This window comes from Hyperolius riggenbachi, chromosome 5 (genome assembly GCF_040937935.1).
Source record: "Hyperolius riggenbachi isolate aHypRig1 chromosome 5, aHypRig1.pri, whole genome shotgun sequence".
In the NCBI taxonomy this organism is placed as follows: Eukaryota; Metazoa; Chordata; class Amphibia; order Anura; family Hyperoliidae; genus Hyperolius; species Hyperolius riggenbachi.
In genome coordinates this window covers 114,076,882-114,101,209 of record NC_090650.1, presented here as the reverse complement: position 1 = coordinate 114,101,209, position 24,328 = coordinate 114,076,882, and the positions used below count along the sequence as shown (strand labels likewise).

The 24,328-nt window shown below is 41.2% G+C and overlaps 1 protein-coding gene across 15 annotated transcripts in view; it reads left to right on the top strand.

Moving 5' to 3' along the window:
• THRB (thyroid hormone receptor beta) overlaps positions 1 to 23,632 on the top strand; it is a 479,584-nt gene extending 455,952 nt beyond the window's left edge. For 13 of the 15 annotated variants that reach the window (XM_068236158.1, XM_068236162.1, XM_068236155.1 and 10 more), the window contains 3 exons: positions 8,903 to 9,049; positions 10,396 to 10,654; positions 16,429 to 23,632. In XM_068236158.1, the coding sequence (XP_068092259.1) occupies positions 8,903 to 9,049; positions 10,396 to 10,654; positions 16,429 to 16,670 (648 nt within the window). In that variant the 3' untranslated portion in view covers positions 16,671 to 23,632. Of the gene's footprint in view, positions 1 to 8,902; positions 9,050 to 10,395; positions 10,655 to 13,350; positions 13,465 to 16,428 lie in introns of all 15 variants that reach the window. The other 2 variants (XR_011020803.1, XM_068236153.1) reach the window with 2 other exon arrangements.
• Positions 23,633 to 24,328: the final 696 nt, after the last annotated feature.

Here is a 24,328-nt window from a genome sequence, read left to right as displayed (position 1 = left end):
AAATGGCCTAAGTTAGAGCATATGCTTGTTGGAAAAGGTGAGTTTTGAGAGAGCGTTTAAAGGGGCACTACAGCAAAAAACTGTAAAATTTAAAATATGTGCAAACATATACAAATAAGAAGTACATTTTTTCCAGAGTAAAAGGAGCCATAAATTACTTATCTCCTATAATGCTGTCACTTACAGTAGGCAGTAGAAATCTGACAGAAGTGAGAGGTTTTGGACTAGTCCATCTCTTCATAGGGGGTTCTCAGCAAGGCTTTAATTCCTTATAAAGATATTCCTGAAAAAGGATTTAAACAATGATACTGGCCAGCTTCCCTGCTCCCTACACAGTTTTTTGGCAGTTGGACAGAGCAACTGCCATTCACGAAGTGCTTTTGAAAATAAATATATCCCTGAGAATCCCCTATAAAGAGATGGACTAGTCCAAAACCTGTCACTTCTGTCAGATTTCTACTACCTACTGTAAGTGATAGCAACATAGGAGAAAAGTAATTTATGGCTCATTTTACTCTGGAAAAAAGTACTTATTTGTATATGTTTGCACATATTTTAAAGTTTACAGTTTTTCGCTGTAGTGCCCCTTTAAAGAAAACCCGAGGTGGGATTTACTTATGTTTGTGGGGCACAGAGGCTGGTTGTGCACACTAACGCCAGCCTCTGTGGCCCCATGGTGTGCCTCCAGGACCCCCCTGCGCGCCGCTATAGCCCCCGCAGTGCTGGCGACACGCAGCGTGTCGCCAGCACAATGTTTACCTTCTCCTGTCTGTTAGCGCCGCTCCCCCGCCTCCTCCTTATCGCCGCTACCCGCCTGCGTCACTTCCCTCCAATCAGCGGGAGGGAAGGGACGCGGGCGGGTAGCGGCGATACGGAGGAGGCGGGGGAGCGGCGCTAACAGACAGGAGAAGGTAAACATTGTGCTGGCGACACGCTGCGTGTCGCCAGCACTGCAGGGGCTATAGCGGCGCGCAGGGGAGTCCTGGAGGCACACCATGGGGCAACAGAGGCTAGTGTTAGTGTGCACAACCAGCCTCTGTGCCCCACTAACATAAGTAAATCCCACCTCGGGTTCTCTTTAAAGATTTCAGAGGTGGGAGATTGATGGATGTGCTGTGGAAGAGCATTCCAGAGGAGGTGAGGCACATGAGAAGTCTTGTATACGTGAATGCGATAAGGTAATTCGAGAGGAAGATAAAAGAAGCTCATGTGCAGATCTGAGATTGCGGTTAGGTTGGTATCTGGAAACTAGTAAAGAGATGTACGGGAAGAAAGATTGTGGAGAGCTTTGTAGGTTAGGGTTAAATGTTTGAACTGTATCCACTTTTCATTCATGGCCAGCATGAAGTTTTTCAGCAGGTTGTGGTAAAGCAGCTTTTCTGTGAGATGAGACCAGATGGGCTAACCTTCAGTCTTCACACACAGCAGCCATCTTTTGGGCACATGGTCTTGTTGTCAATTGACCTCTTGCCCTTCCATGGACCACTTTTGCCCCCAGACCTGCTGTTTGAGTGATGCTCTAATCCAATCACCTAGCCATCACAATTTTGTCCACTTTAAAGTGGGACTGCAGTGACGTATGTACAGCTTCCAGACTTCTATATATTGTCTGTAGTTTAACTTTTCAATGCAGTGCTGTTCTGCATTTTTCGCCCTGTAAAGACATCACTTGAGTAGCGTTATAATGATGACCTGACATGAACGTAAAGAGGTTCATATTTTTATTTTCAGCTATATATAACTTTTTTTCATAACAATGCATCGTTCTCTAATATTTTCCATTTACAGATTACACTCTGTATTTTAAACTATGAAACAGAGCAGAACTAATGACCCTTTGAACTTTCCTACAGTAAAACCTTAAAGGACCACTATCATGAAAAAATGTAAAATTTAAAATACATGTAAACAAATACCAATCAGAAGTATTTTTCTTCCAGAGTAAAATGAGCCATAAATTACTTTTTCCACTATGTTGCTGTCACTTACAGTAGGTAGTAGAATTCTGACAGAACCGACAGGTTTTGGCTTAGCTCATCTCCTCGTGGGGGATTCTCAGTATGGCCTTTATAAAAACACTCCCTGCAAATGATTTTTACAAATATGCTAGCCAGCCTCCCTGCTCGCTGCACACTTTTTTGGCAGTTGGATGAACAGCCATTCACTAAGTGCTTTTGACAATAAATAAAACACTGAGAACACCCTATGAGGAAATGAGCTGGTCCAAAACCTATCGGTTCGGTCAGATTTTTAGAACCTGCTGTAAGTCACAGCAATATATGAGAAAAGTAATTTATAGCACATTTAACTCTGGGAGAAATGTGCTTCTTTTATGTATATGTCTACACGTACTTTAAATTTTACAATTTTTGCGATAGTGGTCCTTTAAACAAGCAGGAAACAGTGAAAGACAGGTTGAGTTAAGTGCTTTAGAAAACAGAACTGTAGCCAACCACGTTTGGTCGGAGAGCCCAGAGAAGCTCTTTTGCATAGATATCAACTGAAGTTTCTTAATTCTTCCTGTACAATATGAGACTCATATCTTTGCTACTAATGTTGTATTTCTTAGATGCACTACACATACAAATCATTATATCATTAAATCAATTAACTTTTTGTTTAAAGAGAAAAGGTAATTGAAAAAAGGCGTATGTTTTTTACTTACTTTACTGATGCTTAAAGACCATATATAATTGGGCCCAAATGCTGCATGTTGACATTTACTAAGACCAGAATGTGAATGCTTGCAGTACGTTTGTGCATATTACTGCTTTTACTTGAATAGGGGTATCACATAAAAGCATTTTAATGCAATGTTGTATCATTGGGAAAATATCTCTATATGTTCAGACATACAATTGTAAGCTCCTCTGATCTGAGAACTAAACAGAAATCAGTATAGAAGCAATGTTGTAGACAGAATGGGCTTTATTCACTAAGACAAGTAGCATGCCTTATCCGAGTTAATACGCCTTATCAAACATAACACTCTTTAGCAGAAATAACACACCTTATCAAAGTTAACACGCCTTATCAGAGTAGCATAGCGAGCGCTACGAACCCACAGGGGCTCAGGGCAGGATGAGTGGAGCTCTCATCATTGCCAATTAGCAGGTATAAGTTTGTAGCGCTCGCTATGCTTCTCTGATAAGACGTGTCAACTTTGATAAGGCGTGTTATCTCTGATAAGGAGTGTTATCTCTGATAAGGTGTGATAACTCGGATAAGGCATGCTATTTGTCTTAGTGAATCAAGCCCAATGTCTGCTTCATGAGTCAGGTGTGCTAGTTACGTTACAGTAAAGCTTGCTTCCTGTCATCTGTACATTCAACTGCTGGGAGGGTCAATCAGGAGTGACCATGTGACTCCTAAAGGAGGAAGAGCAATAAAAGTTAAACTTAATTTTTGCATTACAGTAGAAAACATGTGGGCTTAGGTGGTAACACAGAACAAAGGCAGTGACTGGGTGGAGCATAGAAATATGTACAGTTCACCACCTACCCCATCCATATTCAGATTTAATCGCAAGAGATGGGTGGAAGTGGAAGTTTGTGTTACTCATTATACTGGTGCAACCTTCGGTAAACTTATTGTTTGCAGGAAGTGGGAAATCAAGACTCCACTTTATAAACAGGAAGTAAGTCAGTGCATAGATCTTGTGTCCTTATTGTCAACAAACTTGAAAAAAAAATTCAAGGTAAAAAGTAAAAACTCAGAATTTACATGTAACGATTGCGGAATTATTTCCGTGGTCAGCGCACGAGATGTGCGCTGACACTGCGGAAATCCTCCACAAACGTGTAATTTAACAGAACCCAGCTATGGTGCTATGCACCTGTAGAGGGAAATTCCCACCGGCAGATGGAGCTGTGGAGTGCAGAGAAACACAGCCTCTGCCCTGCCACAGATGCCAGAAGAGAATTGCACGAGTCGAAGCAATGCAGGGCAAGATAGCCCTTAAAGAGAGAGAGAGAACACAGAAACAGAATGTATGTGTGTCCACCAATCTAGTCGCTACCCAGCAACGGTGAACACACAACAGCGGAAACGAAATAGGAACGCAATAGCAAGAGTGGCGATTGCCAGTGTATGTGTGTCCACCAATCTAGTCGCCACCCAGCGACGGTGAACACACAACAGCGGAAACGAAGTTGCAAAGCAATCGCAAGAGTGGCGATTGCCAATAGTGACACAAGACCGAATCAGACAGAGCACAAGAGTAGCAGGAAAGACACAGCAAATAACAATAATCAGAACATCAAGGAAAATAACAAACACTAGCTAAACGCGAACACCGCACTCATTCGCAACAACGAACGCGTTAAAGACACGATAGGCGCCCAGTGATAAGCGTGCCACCCTAACTAACCAATGTAACACAAACACGAAAATAGAGAACGCGAATGCTTGCTAAACGGTTACCACACCGAGCCTACAGCAGCAACCGCAGCTCTGGCCTACACTCCCAGACAGAGTACAGAAGGAACTACCGCCACTACCACTAGGGCGGATGCGATCCAGACAGGCAGACAGATGGGGCTACCAGTAGCAACCGCTGCTCTGGTTAGCACCCCTAAGGCAGAACGATTTCCTGTCAACCGCCGCTGGCGACAAGACAATCGCAAAAGACAGGCAGATATAAGGCAAGACAGATAATTCAACCTGACTATGCTAGAAGGGATGCCTAGTGCAGTCCCAAAGAATTACTCTAAGATAATCTTAGCAAACAATAGCGAAAGGCTGATACTACCATCCATCATGACCAGCAAGGACTTCTGGGAGAGAATGGTATTTATACTGCACACCATCAAGGAAGCAGCTAAGCAATTTGCATGACAAGTATATGCAAATTCCTCAGCAGCAGAGCAACTCTGACACTTGCAAAGTGAAGACAGGTCTCTTTTCCAGAGACCTGCAGCACTCAGACCTAAAGAATGGTCAAACAGCTGTCTGCCTGTGCAGACAGCTGAGCAGATCATTACATTACACTTACACTTTATAATTATGCTTTCTGAATTTAACAACAAAAGTTTTGGATTTACTTTGACTTTTAAGATGACCTTTAGTGAAAATAATTTCAATACTAAAATTGCTTATTTTCTCCAATATTCTTTTATAAATTATTTAGTGTATGTTAGCCCATTGTGAAATCTTGCCTCACTCTGATTTATGCTAGGTACACAACATACAATTTTCTGTTAGATTTTCTGTTAGCTTTACCTGCCAGATAGATAATTTCCAACATGTTGGAAATTATCAATCTATCCATCTATCTGCCTAGCAATTAGGCATTGTTCTACTCAGCAGGAGATAACCAGAAGACAATGCACCAGAGATAATGACCAGGCTCTACCAGTACTTTACAGAAAATAATATAACATAACAGAAAAACTAACAGAAAATTGTATGGTGTGTACTAGGCTAAAATTATAATACATTTATCAGAGAAGGATTTTTTAAATTATTTTCCACTGTGTAGTGAGCACTGAGCAGGAATGTCCGTTGATCTTCCAGAGTGCTCTGAGGCTGCAGGCTGCGTGACATCAGTGCCTTGGCAAAACATCACTTAGTGGGCGGGGTTACATAACAACAATATATAGCTACATATAGTTATAAGAAGCATTTATGAACATGAATCCAAGAAAATTAATGTAAAAATTAGTATATTGAATAATAATTTATGTTCTGCTATAAGTTATTACAAGTTCAAATTTAAAATGACAATACTGGGTAATCTAGCCACAATATGTATATTGTGCCTTTCCAGTTTCACTGCACAGGAACAAGGAAAATACAGTACATGTGCATCCTACTTCCATGCAGTAAATTCAGACTTATACACAGAATCATATTTCTATAGGAATTATGTATGTGTACATTCTAGTGCACTCCTCCATATGTAGAGCTTGGAAGGGTGAAAAAGAGATTGTCAGCTGTAACACAGATTGGTATGCGTTAACCACCATACACAACTAGATTTTGGTTCCCAGGATCCGCAGGCTACAAGTTGCCATTACATTGTTCCTGTCTATTTTGTGACATACAGCATGTTGATAAAAGAAAAAACGTCCTCACTTTTACGAAGACCTTAAAAATCAGGTCTATGAATGTGCTATGTTTTATTCAGTGGTGTAGTTAAGGAGCTGTGGGCCCCAATGCAAGTTTTACAATGGGGCCCCCCAAGCACTCTATACATAACAATTGATATGGCACACAAAAACCTGCCAATGCCAACTACAGTGTCAGAGGTGCAAGAAGGGGTTGGGGAACAGTATGTTAATGATTACCACTGTTCAAAGTATCTATAGAAGTGATTATTATGAGCACAGGACCAATAGAGAGATTATACTACAGTTGAGGGTGGGGCCCTTGGGCCCCTCTGGCTCAAGGGCCTCAATGCAGTCACTACCTCTGCACCCCCTACTGCTACGCCCCTGGTTTTATTATAATTCAAGCTACACATTCTTGTTTTTGTGCAGCAGAGCAGAATGCACAAACAAGCCTGATCTGAGAACAAGAACAAGCAGTCATGCTAGTTCTAGAGAGTTCAGGAGCTTAGACAGAGGTTTTATTGACTATAAACCTAAACAATCACACTAACTACAAAGTTTTTATTCAATCAAGCAAACAGCTGGTAAACTTTCTCTTAGCAATAAAGAGAGGGGGCTTAGGGGGAAGGTAACAATGAGCATAAACAACCAAGTTCAGACTATAGGCAGTACTCTATCAGCCAAATATTTTGTTTTTGTGTCTGGTTATGCAGGTAATCTTTGAAAACGGTTATTTTCATGAAATACTGATGAAAGCAGCTACTGAATACATTGTGTGCTATGAAACTGGAAAAATGGGTTCTTAGAAACATTTCTTCACTTTCCATACTGTGTACAAGAATAAGCAGCATCTTCCAAGCCTTGCATTGTGTTTACAATAACACTGTCATCCTTGAAGTTTTGATCAAAATAATCTGTTTCTCTGGTTGTCTCCTGACTCAGACAGATGAGTCATCCAGTGGGGAGGGAAGGGACACAGCGAGGAGCGGCGCTATAGAGGAGGTGGGGGAGTGGTGTGACAGACATTCAGAGGTAAACAGCCTGCTAGGGACACGCTGCATGTCGCTAGCACAGCGGTTTTATTTATGGGGGACAGCAGAGCGCAGGGGGGGGGGGGGGGGGGCCTGGGGAGGGCACAGTATAGTAACAGAGGCTGGTCATTGTATGCAGAACCAGCCTCTGTGACCTAGTGGCATTCTTAAAACCCACCTCGTGTTCTCTTTAAAGGATATCCGAAGTGACATGTGACATGATGAGCTAGACATGGGTATGTACAGTGCCTAACACACAAATAACTATGCTGTGTTCCTTTTTTTCTTTCTCTGCCTGAAAGAGTTAAATATCAGGTATGTAAGTGGTTGACTTAGTCCTGACTCAGACAGCAAGTGACTACAGTGTGACCTTCACTGATAAGAAATTCCCCTTTTTATCTCTTTCTTGCTCTCAGAAGCCTTTTTCTGCTAGGAAAGTGTATTATAGTGGGAATTTCTTATCAGTGAGGGTCACACTGTAGTCACTTCCTGTCTGAGTCAGGACTGAATCAGCCACTTTATGTCACCTGTCACTTCGGGTACCCTTTAAAGGGACTCCGAGCAGTGCAGAAACTATGGAAAGATGCACATCATTTTAAAGCTCTCTTTCTCCTCTTTCCAATGATATATAAACCGCCACCCTACGCCTTTTAGTTTTCGCTATTTTCGCGATTGAAATTGCCGCGGCCGCGATTTCGATCGCGAAAATAGAGAAAACTAAAAGGCATAGGGCAACGATTTAGGTGTCGTCAGAAAGAGGAGAAAGAGAGCTTTAAAATGATATCCATCAAGCCATAGTTATATTGTATTACACAGGGCGACTTTTTGTCAAAGTCAGCAGCTGCATTCAGCAAAATGGAGCTGCTGACACTGGGGAAAGTGTCGCCCTGTGTAATACAATATAACTATGGCTTGATGGATATCATTTTAAAGCTCTCTTTCTCCTCTTTCTGGCGACACCTAAATCGTCGCTCTACACCTTTTAGTTTTCTCTATTTTCGCGATCGAAATCGCGGCCGCGGCAATTTCAATCGCGAAAATATCGAAAACTAAAAGACGTAGGGTGGTGGTTTATATATCATTGGAAAGAGGAGAAAGAGAGCTTTAAAATGATATGCATCTTTCCATAGTTTCTGCACTGCTCGGAGTCCCTTTAAAGGACATTGGAGGTGAAAATAAACTGATGAGAAAAACAATTGTATCTGTCCTCCTTCTCCTAAAAATGACTTTTTTTAGATATCCCACAGTTTTATTTTATGTTTAATTCAAGTTTTTAATTTTTTACGGTTTCATTGTCTCTGCTCAATGACACCTTCAATTAAGTATGCCAGGGCTCAGAACTATGAATTATTGACCCTTTTTATCTCTTTCATACTCTCAGAAGCCATTTACTGACAGGAAAGTGTTTTATGGTTGCAATTACTTATCAATGAGGGTTATGCTATAGTCAGACCCAGTCCAACCCGCTCCCTACCTGGACAGAAACTGTCACTTACATACCTGATGTTTAACTCTTTCAGGCAGAGAAATAAAAAAAGTAACACAGCCTAGTTATTTGTGTGCTTGGCACTGTACATACACATGTCTATCTCATCATGTAACATGTCACCTGTCAGTAAAGTCGGTAAAGCAAACGAAAATAAACGTATGAGATAGTGAATTGGACGTGTAGTACAGCCAAGAAATATAACATTAGTAGCAAAGAAAAAAGTATCATAGACTTATCATTATATACATGTATAAGTGCCAGTTGATTGATTTGTGACAGTATAATCCCAGATAAGATGTGTTGACCTTACAGTGTGTTGTGTTTTACCTCAGCCAGAAGATATTGGCCAGGCTCCTATAGTTAACGCACCAGAAGGCGGAAAAGTGGACTTAGAAGCCTTCAGCCAGTTTACAAAAATAATTACCCCAGCAATTACGAGAGTGGTTGACTTTGCCAAAAAATTACCTATGTTTTGTGAGGTAAGTGTTTTCACAGTATAGCAGCCTCATGGCCATTCTGAGGCCGCACACAAATAAGGATAATGGCCGGACTTCTTGTGCATGAAGAACATTTGTGTACACATTGTATTGTGTAGATAGATCTTGGAATTATTTTTAAAATGAGTTTAAAACGAGTTTGACTGTGGTTCAGCTGTAGGTCAGCTACATGGTAACTGCAGTTTGATGTCACTTGATCACTTCAGGCTAGTGTATCTAGACCTTTGTCTTCAAATAGAGTTCAGTTTGAGTTCAGCTCTACCACAGGTCAACCCCAGCTTCCCATTCACTTACCTGATACATAGAACTGCATGTAAACTGAAAATGAACTGTTTGTGTACAGCAGCCCATATAAAAATAGCAATACGGTACAGGTATGTTTGTTTTGCACAAAATAGCAGTCACATGACCTGTGCTCAGTGTTCCAAAGAGGAATTTGAAAAGTTGCTGCAAAGTGTCCTCATTGTACCTCTGCAGTCTCGAATCCTGTAAGAAGCTACAGCCCACTTTATAAAAGGAGTATGTAAACATTCAAAGGAGATCTCAGGCAAAGAACCAAAGGGGCTGATTCACAGAGCTTTGCTGTTGAATTACAGTGTGATGCGAAAGGTTGGGCAACCTTGTTAATTGTCATGATTTTCCTGTATAAATCATTGGTTGTTACGATAAAAAATGTCAGTTAAATATATCATATAGGAGACACACACAGTGATATTTGAGAAGTAAAATTAAGTTTTTTGGATTTGCAGAAAGTGCGCAATAATTGTTTAAACAAAACTAGGCAGGTGCATAAATTTGTCAGTTAAATATATCATATAGGAGACACACACAGTGATATTTGAGAAGTAAAATTAAGTTTTTTGGATTTGCAGAAAGTGCGCAATAATTGTTTAAACAAAACTAGGCAGGTGCATAAATTTGGGCACTGTTGTCATTTTATTGATTCCAAACCCTTTAGAACTAATTATTGGTACTCAAATGGTAAGCTCAGTGACCCCTGACGTACATAAACAGGTGAATCCAATTATACCTATACTGAAGGCACTTATACCTAGCTTCCTATACTGAAGGCACCTATACCTAACTACCTATACTAAAGGCAGCTATACCTATCTACTTATACTGAAGGTTAAGGTTAAACAGAAGTTTAACTGCCAAAATAGTAAGATACCAGCCAGCCTCCTTACTTGCACAATATTTTGCCAGTTAGACTTTGCAACTAAAACCCTGATAATCCCCCATGAGGAGATGGACTGGCCTGAAACCTGTCAATTCTGTCTTTTACGCGATGGTGGTCCTTTAATAAAAAACTTTAATTTTTTTTGTAGCTGCCATGTGAAGATCAGATCATCCTTCTAAAAGGCTGCTGCATGGAGATCATGTCACTCCGAGCTGCAGTGCGCTATGACCCAGAAAGTGAGACTTTAACGCTGAATGGGGAGATGGCGGTGACAAGAGGACAGCTGAAGAATGGAGGACTAGGAGTTGTATCCGATGCCATATTTGATTTAGGCGTATCGTTGTCTTCATTTAATCTTGATGATACTGAAGTCGCCTTGTTGCAGTCTGTGCTGCTTATGTCATCAGGTGTGTGTAAAAGAATCTTATTAGATGTTTTCAGTTGGGGAAATGTTTGTAAGTATTAATGTATGAATGGTAACATTTGTATTGTTTTAGGGCCCGTTCTCACTTAGAACCGCAGAACGCTGGCGATTACTGCCGGCGTTTTGCGGGAGTGATTTTCCCGCGATTAGCGCGGAAAAATCACTGGACACTGCGACGGTTTTGGAGCGATCGCGATTAGCGTGTTGTGCACGCTAATCACGATCGCTAATCGCGGAATGCTCGTCGCCGGCAAACCGCTGCATGCAGCGCGGTTGCGGTTATCGCTAACCGCAACCGCGGCAGTGAGAACGCTGCCACTCGCTACATTGTGTAGCGGTTTGCCGTGAGCGGGAATCGCGCGATTCCCGCTCAGGTGAAATCGGGCCCTTACTGCTGCCCAAGTTTCAGTATTCTGTAGATGACCAAGCTGGTTACATTCATGTTTGCAGTGGCACAGAGGATCCAAAGATACCATTGACATGCATGGGTGCCCAGATGCTCTGTAACAAAAAACAATAAGGTGTAGAAAGATAATATGGTTGAAAATCCTTACCCCCAGACGGGTCCAGCAATGTCCCCTTGACGACGGTCATCAAGCGACACCTCTTCCTGCTCACTATGTCACGCGGTGTTACACGACGGGCGCGAATGGGAAGTAATATACACACGACACACGATCGACATGAGGGGCAACATTGTTTAACATGCTCTTGTTAAACAATGTTGCCCAATGTCAGTAACTTTGCCACAAAAACCGCAGCGTGGGTATTGGCAAAAATCATGGAGACAAGCTTTCCCCCAGTGTCAGTGGCCTAAAAAATATTTGAAAAATTGATGGGAAAAGACAGTTCTATCTGCAGGATCTTTTCTTCCAAATCTCCACAAAAGTGGTTCTAAGAAGAAAACTGTTTGCAAAACATAATGTAACACACCCACCTAGTTGGCGTTCCAGTGACGCATCAGGCTCTTCTGGGATTTGACCCGAACTGCAGGCTTTCTTCTTGGGTTGGTGCAGCACCCAAATAGCTGTACACATATACGCGCGTGCATGAGCTGAAGTCTCTCTAGAAGTGCACTCATGGCCATGCGCCCATCTTATTCCCTTTGGTGGCATTGGTAGCAGATAGAGAGGGATTTCAATATAGTAATCAGTGATACTCTGTTACTTGTAGTCTGGCCCCGCCTCAATAAAGCTCTGCCCCTGGCCAGTGCACCTTAACCATAATTTTGGTTAGTTGCTAAAGTGATAATTTGCTGGGTGTGATTTCGGACTGCTCTTGTGTAATGACTCTGCCTGACTTTGGACCTTGTTTTGGAACCTTGTTCTGCTTATACTGAATATGCTCCTGTCGCATCCCTGGTTTATCCACCTGACTGTCTGATTTTCTGTGTATGACCCCTGGCTGGTTCCTGCTTTCTGACCTTCTATGTTTGATGTTTGGCCTTATCCCTGAACCTTGTCTCTGTTTGGCTCTCAGTGTTTCATTAATTTCCTTGGCTTCAGATCCTATACTTTGTACGAATAAGTCCTGCGGCAGCCAAAGTTGGGTAGACATTTCCAGTCTCCCGTTCAAGTGGGGTCTTCTCTATAGGAGGAGCTAGTGGTGAAGATTAGGGTATAGGATCTGAAAGGAAGTTGGTATCCATAATTGTCAAAACATGCTTCGCTGTGCTTAAACTGTACAGGACAGCATGAGTTGAAATCTATGGCGTGCTCATACACGGCAGTGTCTGATAGGACTCTAACCTCAGCTGCATCATGACAGCTTAGCCCTGTGATCACTGTGAGCCAATCCCAATGATCACAAAGTACTAATAGAAAAAAAGGCTCTAGTCCTTAAGAGTGCTTAATTGCAAACACTAGCATTTTCTGATTGCAGAAAAGCACGGTAGTAGACCCAGGGCATAAAAGCAATATGGGAAACTTGCAAAGTGGCATTCAACACCGGACATTGAAAACATATTGAATGGCACTTTCCATGTTCTTTTCAGATTCACTGCACTCCAGTATAATGTAACCAATAGGAAGAGCAATGGAATTCCACAGAGTGCTGAATTTCGAGTTTTACATTAAAATTCAGCATTCCGATTCAAAATTTAAAATTTACAATAGGAATCCTCCAATCGGGAGCCCCTGTGGAACATTTAAAGATTTTTTGCCAGTGCTTGCTATACTTTAGTATAACGAGTGGTGGCAACTTTTTGTGCTTGTTCAGCCTCCTTTGAAGGGGTGACCTCTGGCCCTTTGGGGGGCTGCCATCATCAGGACCAGTAGTTGTTTTTATATGAGGAGTACAACCACATCCATTTATCCTGGATACCCAAGGGGAGTCGAGTTATACATCTCCACCTGCTTTTAGTGGTTGGTTTCCCCTCTTGCAGCCTCCCTTTGTGGTTACCACTTTTCCTTACATTGCAAATTTAGACCCTTGTGTAACATATTGCTACATTGCTAACATCTACTGGGGCTCCAGTTGTCTCTGTGTTTTCTCTTTACAGGGTGTCTACTCACCCTCCCTTTCTACACAGTAATGAATTTTTTCAAACGTAATAGAAATAGCAGTCTCCATATTGTTTACCATACTGAGAGAAATATGGAGGGTTGCCATTGCTGACCTCTATTAAAAGTGCTAGTTTCTTGGCCTTCATACTGATTCCTGTACTTTTAATATTTTCAGATTCACTGTATGCAGATCAGGAGTTCTGATTTCTCTCTGACTTCACTGGCTGCATACCTGTTCTAGGTCAGTAATTCAAAAAAACTGAAGCCAAAAGATCATCTTGATAGCCAGGCAAGTAACATTTTTAGAAGCTGCAAATGGCAACCTTTATTTTTCTCCTGGTATAGGTTTCTTTTTAACCACTTGTTGCCGCAACTATAGTTTATTCACATCCTCTCTGCCACTAGGTTTGGAAGAAGGACGTGAATATTAGTCTGTAGTGCTAGATGAGGTCAGCACACATGCTAGCACACACCTGGCAACATTTAGGGCACTAACCAGGGTATGACACCCTGGTATTCGATACCATCCCTTTTTAGCAGAGGTTGGCAAAAGGAAGTGATTTTGGGTAAGTATCTCTCACCTTACCAATTTCCTGTGTCAATTGGCTGTCTCTCAAGCCTTGTTCCGATGCCAGCGTCCTATTACTTGCATGTAGCGGGTCCTGACTTGTTGATGTCATTAAGCCAGGCCTGGTTCATTCAACTCTTTCCTATAGCTTTCCCTGCTAGTGCAGTGGTACTGCACTAGCAGGGAAAGCTGTAGCTAAGAGTTGGGTGTACTAAACTATTAAAGATTGCCATAAAGGGGGAAGGAGGAGACTACTAGATTACCAAGGACAACTATAAGGGAAGGAGGGTGTGGACTACACTACCAAGTCAGCTGTAAGGGGGGGGATCGCTGGGCTATCAGGGTACACTATAAAAGGAGAGGGGAAACAACTAGACTACCAGGAAAAACTTACAAAGATGAGGGGGACCAGTAGACCAAAGGGAAACCTATGAATAAGAAGGGAGGAGGCACTTAACCACCAGGGCAAGCTACAGGGAAAAGGGGGTGGACATTACAATAAAAATATTGTTTAGCCACCTCCTTTAGCCACCCACTTTAAAGACCACAACACCTGCATAATAAAGCAACTAATTACACTTTCTATAAAACATTTATTACTGTTGTTTACTGTTAGTTTCTATTATCATTGCAGTACTAGGAGAAAAAAAAGTGCATAGTCTAGTTCTCCCCCCCCCCCCCCCCCCAGTTTATATCACTAAGATGTCATAAGGAGTAATTCAGTTTTTACTGATTAAATAGGGATATTACTAAAATGTCCCTATTTGATTGCCAAAAAATAGCACTAGCTTCCCCCTCATGTAGCAGAAGCAACTTACCAATCCTCTGGTCGCCACCTACTACACATTCTGTACCTCCCAGCAGCTCGAACACTAAAGGTGCGTACACACGCAGTACGGCCGGCAATGACGGGTCCGCCAGACCCTCCCGCTGGGCGGACGTTCAGCCGACAGTAGCATGTGTGTACGCGCTGTCGGCGGACTGAGAAGGCTGTTTCTGAATGATCCGACCTGTCGTTGCCGGCAGTAGTGCGTGTGTACGTACCTTAACCAGCTGAGCGGTCTGGACGAGCTCAGCTCGTCCAACACCGCCAGCGGCTGCCGCTCAGGCCCTGCTGGGCCGATTTTAATGAAATAAAAAGCAGCACACGCAGCCGGCACTTTGCCAGCCGCGTGTGCTGCCTGATCGCCGCCGCTCTGCGGCGATTCGCCGCGAGCAGCGGCGAAAGAGGGTCCCCCCAGCCGCCTGAGCCCAGCGTAGCCGGAACAAAAAGTTCCGGCCAGCGCTAAGGGCTGGATCGGAGGCGGCTGACGTCACTCCGCTCGTCGCTATGGCGACGATATAAGCAAAACAAGGAAGGCCGCTCATTGCGGCCTTCCTTGTTTATTCTGGGCGCCGGAGGCGATCGGAAGATCGCCTCCGGAGCGCCCTCTAGTGGGCTTTCATGCAGCCAACTTTCAGTTGGCTGCATGAAATAGTTTTTTTTTTATTTAAAAAAAACCCTCCCGCAGCCACCCTGGCGATTTAATCAGAACGCCAGGGTGGTTAAAACCCCAGCGCAGGAGATTTGGGCGCAACCGGTACCACCATAGGCCGTAATAGGAATTACGGCTATAGCAGCGCACAGGGTGTAACTTCGGCGCCGTTAGAAGACGGAGCTGAAGTTATATTTTAAACACTGTAATTCGCCTTCTAGCAATAGCTGGAAGCTGAATTACATCATCCCCCACTATCCATGGCGGCCTGGAGGGGGAATAGAAATAACATGGCCGGGACTTGTGCGACAGCAGGATCAGCCATATACAGCCTTATCCTGCGCCCAAGTCTCCCGGCGCCCATTCATCTCTTACGCCAGCAGCTTTCCGACGTCCTCTGTGTATGTGTCCCGGCATGTCATGTGAGACCCATACATGGATCTAGGGAAGCTGCTAAAAGCAGCAGAGGTGTAGAAGACGGCGACTGGCGGATCAGTAAGTCAGTTCTGCAGTGGTAAACGCTGCAAAAATGCAAAAGTATTGCCCCAGTTCTCCCCCTGAGGCATGCCGGTAAGTTGATAGATAACGGGAATTTTACTGTGTAACTGAAAGGGATCCTGAAGTGAGAGGGATAAGGAGGCTAATATATTTATTTCCTTTCAAACAATCCAAATGACCTGACATTAGAATGATAGTATTCCACCTCTTTCAGCTCAGGCCTAGCATCTCCCTACTTTTTTCCTCCTGGATATTGGTTGTTAGGACTACTCATCACAGTGAACTGAGAGCAACAAACCAGAGAAGGACCTGAGGAAATACCACAACTGAAAAGGACAGTCATGCTTGGCCATATTGTTGATCTTTTGTAATTAGGGTTTGCGGGTTGCTGTGAAAGGTATCTAAAGAATCAGATGGGCACGAATGACCTGCATATCACATTCAGGCAACATGACAGGCAACAATGTTAAAACGTGAAAGCAAGTTATTATCAGTGCCTTATTTGTTGCTGTATTATATACAATACCCATGCTAATATTCATCACAAATGCAAATTCAGTTGTGGAAACATTTTGAATACATTTAGCAGATGTCCTCGTGACAACCTGCACATATCTAGGAGGGCATTGTTGGGATATTTGTAAAGGTAAAAAGTTAATGTTTATTTGCATACGCAATAATCTCCAAAGTCTACTCTTTCTTTTATTGCCAGATCGTCCTGGTCTCTCAAGCGTGGAAAGAATAGAAAAGTGCCAAGAAGGTTTCCTCTTGGCTTTTGAACACTACATTAATTACAGGAAACACAACGTTGCACACTTTTGGCCAAAACTGCTGATGAAAGTCACGGACCTCCGCATGATTGGAGCCTGCCATGCCAGCCGATTCTTGCACATGAAAGTGGAGTGCCCCACTGAGCTGTTCCCCCCACTGTTCTTGGAAGTGTTTGAGGATTAGAAGAGACTGAGCTTCTGGATTCTCAGCACTACCGGGGTCTCCCCTTCCATTCCATTGCCTCCGTCACTTTTTTTTTGTTCTCGTCCGTTCTGAATAGACATGGATGAAAATGTTCCTCTGATGCGGGTACTCGTGACTATCGTGTTTTTGTTATTCTGTCCTTTTGATGTGAAGTTTATCCGTGGAAGTTTAACCCCTTTTGTGCTGAAGTCGCTGTCAACACATTACTCCTCAGAGCGTTTGGCAGCCCTTCCAGTTATAAAGTGGTTATTGTATAAAAAAAAGAGGTAAAAAAATGAAAAAAAAATATGAAAAAATATATATTAACTTGCATTCACCAGCACTACGGATCCTACACAGAAAAGGTATTCTCAGATATTGTGCCTGCGGCTAAAATCCCTACCAACCGTCACACTTCGATGATCACTTTGTGGTGCGTTATAGGCAGCGATGTCACTCATTGCTGCAGATGCACCATTTCCTCTTAGAACAAGGCTAATATTTGGTTTTATCACTAGATAATATTTTTTTAATTTATTTTTTTAAGAAAAAGCATACGGCAAAGGCCCTTATAAGGCATCTGATGCACCCAAGCTTTGGGGGGGAAAAATTGGTTTGGTAGCATGTTTTGGATTGGTTTGTAGTAAAGAGATTTTAAGCATGGTAAAATTCTAAACAATTATACCTTTATACTTAAGAACAGAAAAAAGGATAATCTTGAAAAGAATGTATTTTTTTACTCTAGCATCCCTTTTTTCCCCCAGTATCTTTTTTTTTCTTTACTAAAAGAAGTGAGCTAAGCTGACTGGACGTTAAAGTATCATTTGACATTGATCACTCGTGTGTTATATAGTTGGTGTTTATAGGATGACTGTACAGAACTAGTTCCTCAATTCTGCACATTCCCTTCTCAGGTATTTGGAAGTAAACCTCTTGGGATTCCATCATTGTTTCGCCATTTTGATAAACCCTCTAACTCTGCCGAAAAGACCTTGCGTGATGTCATTGTCATGTGCTACAAGCCACGTGACAATAACATTGCATTTTCCAGTTTGGTAACATCACACTGTTGTACTCTTAAGGGCAATGACTTGATGGCATTTGAACTCCTCAACTGTGATTTACATCCATATTTCAAACTGTTCTACCTCCTCCATTTTTCACACTTTGACAGTGCCTCATAGAAAAGCAGTTAAATCTACACTATTTTCAGTGCCACATATCCCTCCAGTTTATCAGTGTAATTTCAATGAACCTCAGCAGGTGTATTTCTATACACAATCAGGGTCCCACGTTATGCCGGGTTATTTTTCTGCCAGACGTATATTTTTTTAAAGGAAGCTGGCATATCGACAGATATATGCATAATAGTTCCCCAGGTATAGACTACATAACCAAAAATAAAAGAACATAATATATATATATAAATATAAATACATATACTACATCTCTGGTAAATGCTTTACAGTAAAAAAACAATTCAAAACTCATCATATATAGAAATAAATAAGATAACAAATACAGTCCATTCTATAACCGCTGCATTTATTATGTCTGGTATGTACCAGATGGAGAGACGCAGAGACGTGTGCCTTTTATACATCATTTATTTACCCCATTTGATACAGTTGAAATTTTTTTTTGGTACTGTGTAAAAAAAATTTTAAATTTTAGCTATACGGGCTAAATCGATTAGTCTGTCCTCAAAATGAAATGCCACTCTTCTTGAACAATCCCTTCAGTTAAGCTTTACACACAACAAGGATACATAACAAATGTTATTTCGTCTTTCTTACCTTGCTTTTTTGTATGCAGATTTCAGCCATTGCATGGTCATACTGTCAGATGGGAGTGATAAAGTCTGCTGCCAGTTACTCCACTACTCCAGGTGTTTAACATTAACAGCATAGGGCCTGACGCACAAAAGTACGATAATATTGCCTTGCGCAGATAGCACACATCAATGTTACCGGTACTGATTCCAGCAGAGTACCTCTCGTTGCACAATTAGCGTGACCCATGGTATATGGTGGTGCAAGCATTGCTATGATAGAGCACATTACATTACTTGCCTGATGGGCATTACCATAGCCACGCTTGTGCTACCCATGTTCCACAGATCATGCAAGGTGCGGTACTCTACTGGCATAAGTACAGGTAATATTGACTTGCGCTGCTTGCGTACAGCAATATTTCCATTGGTTTGTGCATCAGACCCATAGACTCCTACACTGTGCATCTAATTACTCTTGCTGGAAAGTGGGAAGATCTGGGCAGTCTGTAGCACAAAGAGAGTACAGATGCCATATTTGCTAATAAGTGCAATTTAACCTTACAGCTTGTTATGGTAAATCATTCAAACTTAATAATATTACATCACAAAAAGACAAGTGCAGCAGTGACCTATTAATCTTACTTTTTGAATGAAAGTGGAATGTCACTTTAAATTGGTAAATTAAGTTCCTACTAGAGTCAAGTTAAACACACCAGGACTCGTGGTGGCTAGTTCAGCACTAGCCTGCAATTACTGCCACTCCCACCTAACTTTTCTCTTGTGAAGTGAGGTGTGCAGACTCCTCCCCTGCCAGACACGCATGCACATATTCTGCCTAGGGTTATCCCATGAAAGCTAGGACTGGCAGAAGTAGACGGCAACACCATGATCATAATTCAAAGGGGAGGGCTGATATTTGGCAGCCCAGCATACTATCAATATGGGAGAGTAAATGGAGTAGTGAAAACTGCAAGATAATGGTGAAGTGACCAGCGCTATCCCCGCTGTCTTGCTTTATTTTTATATATATTCCAGGGTTTTTAAAAAACGGATTTCCTTTGACATAAGTAGAGAGAAACTGATTTTGAAATAAGGTAGCATTCAGTCATCTACACATAACACCAGAAATGAGCGTAAAATACACCAATTCTTATACATATATATATATAATTTCTTTTTTTCAAAAGTAAAACTGAAAGTGCATATCTAAAAGCTTCTGAAGACCCCTCTGTAGTGCACTATAATTTGAACTAGAAAGGAGGTGCAGCAGGGAGTGGGCGGCTGCATGCCAATTCTGATTAGAAATATGCTACAGTTGCCTCATTTTTTTATTGAACAGCTTAATGTCCAGGAAATCCAATGGTAAAATAAATATGTGGAAAAAAGAGGGTATCCGCACTCCTATATATAAACGCTGAGTGTGCTAGGGTCAAAAAAGATATATTTTGTACATAGAAAAAAGAGGCCCTTTAAGAAAGCACCAATCAGCTGCGACTATAATTATCACAAAAAAGTCTTTATTATACAAAATAGAATCCTAATATAAAGTTCTTTTTTCTATGTACAAAAAATAAATATGTGGCTAACCAGGACATGAAGCTACTGTGACTGATTGAGAAGAATTAGTTTCAGTCTTAATGGGTGTGGATTTGCTTGCTTTCTGCAACACCTCTTTCTGCAGGAACAAAATTGCACACAGCACTTAAATAAATATTTAGCAAGATTAAAATGAAATATGAGTTTTTGATAAACTGAATTTTTAAGGATCAAGACTGAGACAGAATATTATGCACAATCATACATACAAGACACATTCACTTCAAAGTATCTATGAATTCTCAGATGTGCAGTATAGTCTTTATATCATTGATGGGATTAGGTGTTCAGTCGTATAGCTGAGCTTTAATATGTGTGTGTGAGACATATAAATATATATAATAAAACCATGCTCTGTTGGCCGTTAGAAATGTATTTCTGAACACTACAGTATTTTTTATTGTACAGACATCAGGGTTTATTTTGCCTCATCCTCAAACCATAATAAGTTACTGTAAACGCAGATATTTGCTTGATAATGCAAGAGATTTTTTGAATTTTTGGTGTCAAAATAAATTTAAATAACAAAGAGGTCGGAAAATAAATGCCCATGGTTTGCAGCTGAGAGCTGTGAGTAAGGGAAGATTATGGTAGGATTGTGGTAGGATAGATGATGCTAATCTGTAGGAGAAACAAAAAGGGGAGGAGAGATAAGCGTCTGGTTGTACCTATCTGTAGAAAAAAATGTAGGCTGGTGCAGCATGTAATAGCATCCAGCAAGAGCACTTGACTGCCGATAGGTGTTATGACTGGTGTAGATCTTCCATCCAATAGGGTACTTGGTAGTCATGAGGCTAACTGATACTCCTGAGGGAGGCACAGTTATTGACCTGAGGAAGCGGCTTTTGCCATGAAATGTATTGTCGAAAGTACAAAAAAAAGTTAAGAAGTTATACCGTGAACTTTTTTTTTTTTTAGTTCTACTACTTGAAGGTAGGAGACTCTTACTCTCTATGTACCTAAATATATACTGTATAGTGTTCCTGTGTGTACACCCAAATTTTCTATTTTCAGGCGCCTCCACCTATCTCTAGTTTTTCCCATCTCGAGTGGTTAAGCTCTCTATGCAGTATAACAAGATTTCTGTAGGCCAAAAAACTTATCCTCTACTTTTCATGATATAATACTGAATATCTATTTTTGAAAACTCACTTGGAATGAAGATCTACACCATCATCACCCACCTACTGCTGAATATTGCTATGTAGTATCCCAGCCATGTATGTGCAGTTTCCAGCATTATACATCATGACTTTTTTTTTTCTAGAGGTAGATATACTCAGAGGCCGTTTCCTCGCTTATTTTTTTGGAGCAAATTTGAAGACGTGGGATATACAAGTATTCGGGGGATTGGGGGGGGGGGGGTTGGTGGTACAGATGGGTGCTTATTGACCTGCTTTACTGAAATCTAATCTTCTGCTCTTCTTCTGCGTGGCAAGGTATGGGTCCATCAAGATCAACATTTCAAAAATGATTTTTTTACATTTCAGCTGAATAATAGTGAAAAAAGCTCATAGTGGGGAACCTGTCATGTGTTATGTATGTTGGGATCACACCATATGCAATTAACTTTAGCGCCTGAGTTTTCTACTAGGTGATATTTTTACAACTTGTCAATAGGGATAATCAATGAGATGCAGATACTTCTGAAATTATGCAAATTTGTATGCAAATATATGCAGCTTGAATAAGGACCTGGGTTTAAATTGATTGGTCCATTTTCAAACTGCACACATTTGCATAAAAATTTGCATCAACTCGGGAGAATTTGCATCTCTTTGATCATCCCTACTTGCCAATAAAATGATTATTAAACCACCAGCAAGCGCAAAAATGCTCAAAATAATTTTGATAGTACATTTTCAGCTGCTTGGTACTTTTTCACTTGCAAAGTGCTGAAAAGTTATTTTAAACAGAAGTTGAAAATGATCTCTTAGGAGAAAACTCAGGAAAAAATGTAATTGCGTATGGGCCCATGTCTTGTTGAAGTACAAAAGATCCAGCAATATTATGGAAGATATAGATAATTCCACAGATGCCCCCGCTAACCTCAGGATATTCAGTGCACCAGCAGGTTTTGTTAAGAAGTCCAATAACTTTATGATATGATATCAAAACAATTCTTGACTTTCCTACAGTCCATCCAGCCCATACTATATTAAAACACTTCCTGTGACACCTTCCACCACCCCTTCCTTCCCCCCAACTCCCCACTGGCCCTCACTCCGTAGTTGATGAAACATTAAAATTCTCAGTAGAATCAGGGCCAAATGAATAAGTATTACTTTCTAGTCATTTGGATTATTTCAGTCACCCACGACTACTGTACTTTTGGGCAGCAGGCTGTCCAATTTATGGCCATTTAATATTTAGCTTAAGAACTGTGTTCTTTCCAGCCTTATTCAAAATAACCCATCATGTTCATTTCTGCCTCAGGCAAATGTCATATCATATAAGAACTGCTTTGAGTAGAAAGGTCTTAGAAATGTGCATTTTAGCCCCTATTAAATAATGCATGGTAAAGATGGAGCTGTGAAAAGTAGCACAATTGTTACATGACAATGAAAGTGAAAATGTTAGCTGTTGTCTTATGTTTTTTGGAGTTTTGGTTAAAGTGAAGTTTTAGAGCATCTGCCTGGATATCAGTCTGCATCCCTGGTGGTGGGATCTACCCATGCTTCCTTTGTCACCAGAGATAGGAAGTAAGGGGGCCTCTATACTTAGGACACCTGCCAATACTTACACTTTTTGAGTTTAGTGGGGGATGGTTACAAACCACTGCCTGGTTATTCTTTCTGACTTGAACAACATGGTTGTCATGGAAATATAATTTCTCACATGGTCACTCGGATAATAATACAAATCTGACAATCCAACAAAAGCTTCTACCCCTTCCCCGGTTTAAAACTAACATTAAAGTGTTGGTTGGAGCTGGGATTTAATATTGTTACTTAAGATATATTTCTGCTTTGAGTGGTATAAACCTTTAAATGTCTTTAAGTGGTCTCTGACAAAGGATCATTACTAAGCAAAAACATCAATTCTTTGTAAAATATTTCTCCCAGTGGGAACGAACTTTCAAATCTAAAGCACTTAATTTGTAAAGAAAAAATAGCACTTTTAATGAACGTTCATGTTCCCAAGTACAACTTATTGTAGCCAATGGAGGAAAGTTTTGCAGAGTGTTTAAGGTTACATTGGATTTTTTTTGACAGGAGATGATATCCATTCTTCACGTTTTAGACAGATAAATATAATATTGTAATGAACTCAAAATGAAAACTCAAAAACCATCACTTATATGTCCGAACTTTTCATGTCAAAGTTATATTGTGTATTTGCATAATCTGTCAAAATTAGATTTTTTTTTTATTAAATGCCAATGGTCTATAACTTAGTTTTCATAACTCCAATATGCAATCAATTTAACCCAATTGTTGTGGTTGTATCTAAAAGCCATGTCAGGCAAACAAAAACAGTTATATCAGCCAATATGTTCTGCCATGCTATGCAACTGGCTGCCTGCTCTATATGAATTTCCTGAAAAGAAAAAAAAAAACATTGTGGATAAAATAAACTGAATTTCAAACTACTCATTTATACGTTTCAACTATGGACTTCTTGACTTTTGTAAAGAAGAAAATAATAATAATAATTCTCTAGTTATTTCATGTAAATTCTTTCAATGTCAATGGTTTGTACAGCAAGTCAAAAAATAAACTGAATCTTACATATGAATATAGAAAAACACTTCTTCCCCAGACTCATTTTTAAGGAGTATTTAGACACCCATAATGGCAAAATGTGAATGTGATTAGAGAAAATGTTAAAGAGAACCCAAGCCGAAGCTCGGGTTCAAAAACACATACTTATGTAAGGAGACAGAAGCCTCTGGATCCTAATGAGGCTTCCCATGCTGCCCTCTGCCACTTACCAAGACACTCCAGCTGATCGGGGCCGCGCTCCTCTTGTGGCACAAGCATGGTTGTGCTGCAGTCCCACAAGTACTGTATGACCGCACCCACGCAGTAGTATGGTGCTGCTCTTGCACAGGCGGCTCCAACTTACTGCACAGGGCATGGCCATATACACGCAGAAGCATTATGGACATGCTCGTGCATGAAGAGGAGTGTGGCCTCGATCAGATAACATACAAGCCCTTGTTGGTAATCTTTGGAGGATCCGTGCTTGGCATTAGGGGGGCCAGAGGATAGCAAAATGTGCCTCATTAGGATCCAGAGGCTTCCCTCTTCTTAGGTAAATATGCAATTTGCACCTAAACTTCAGA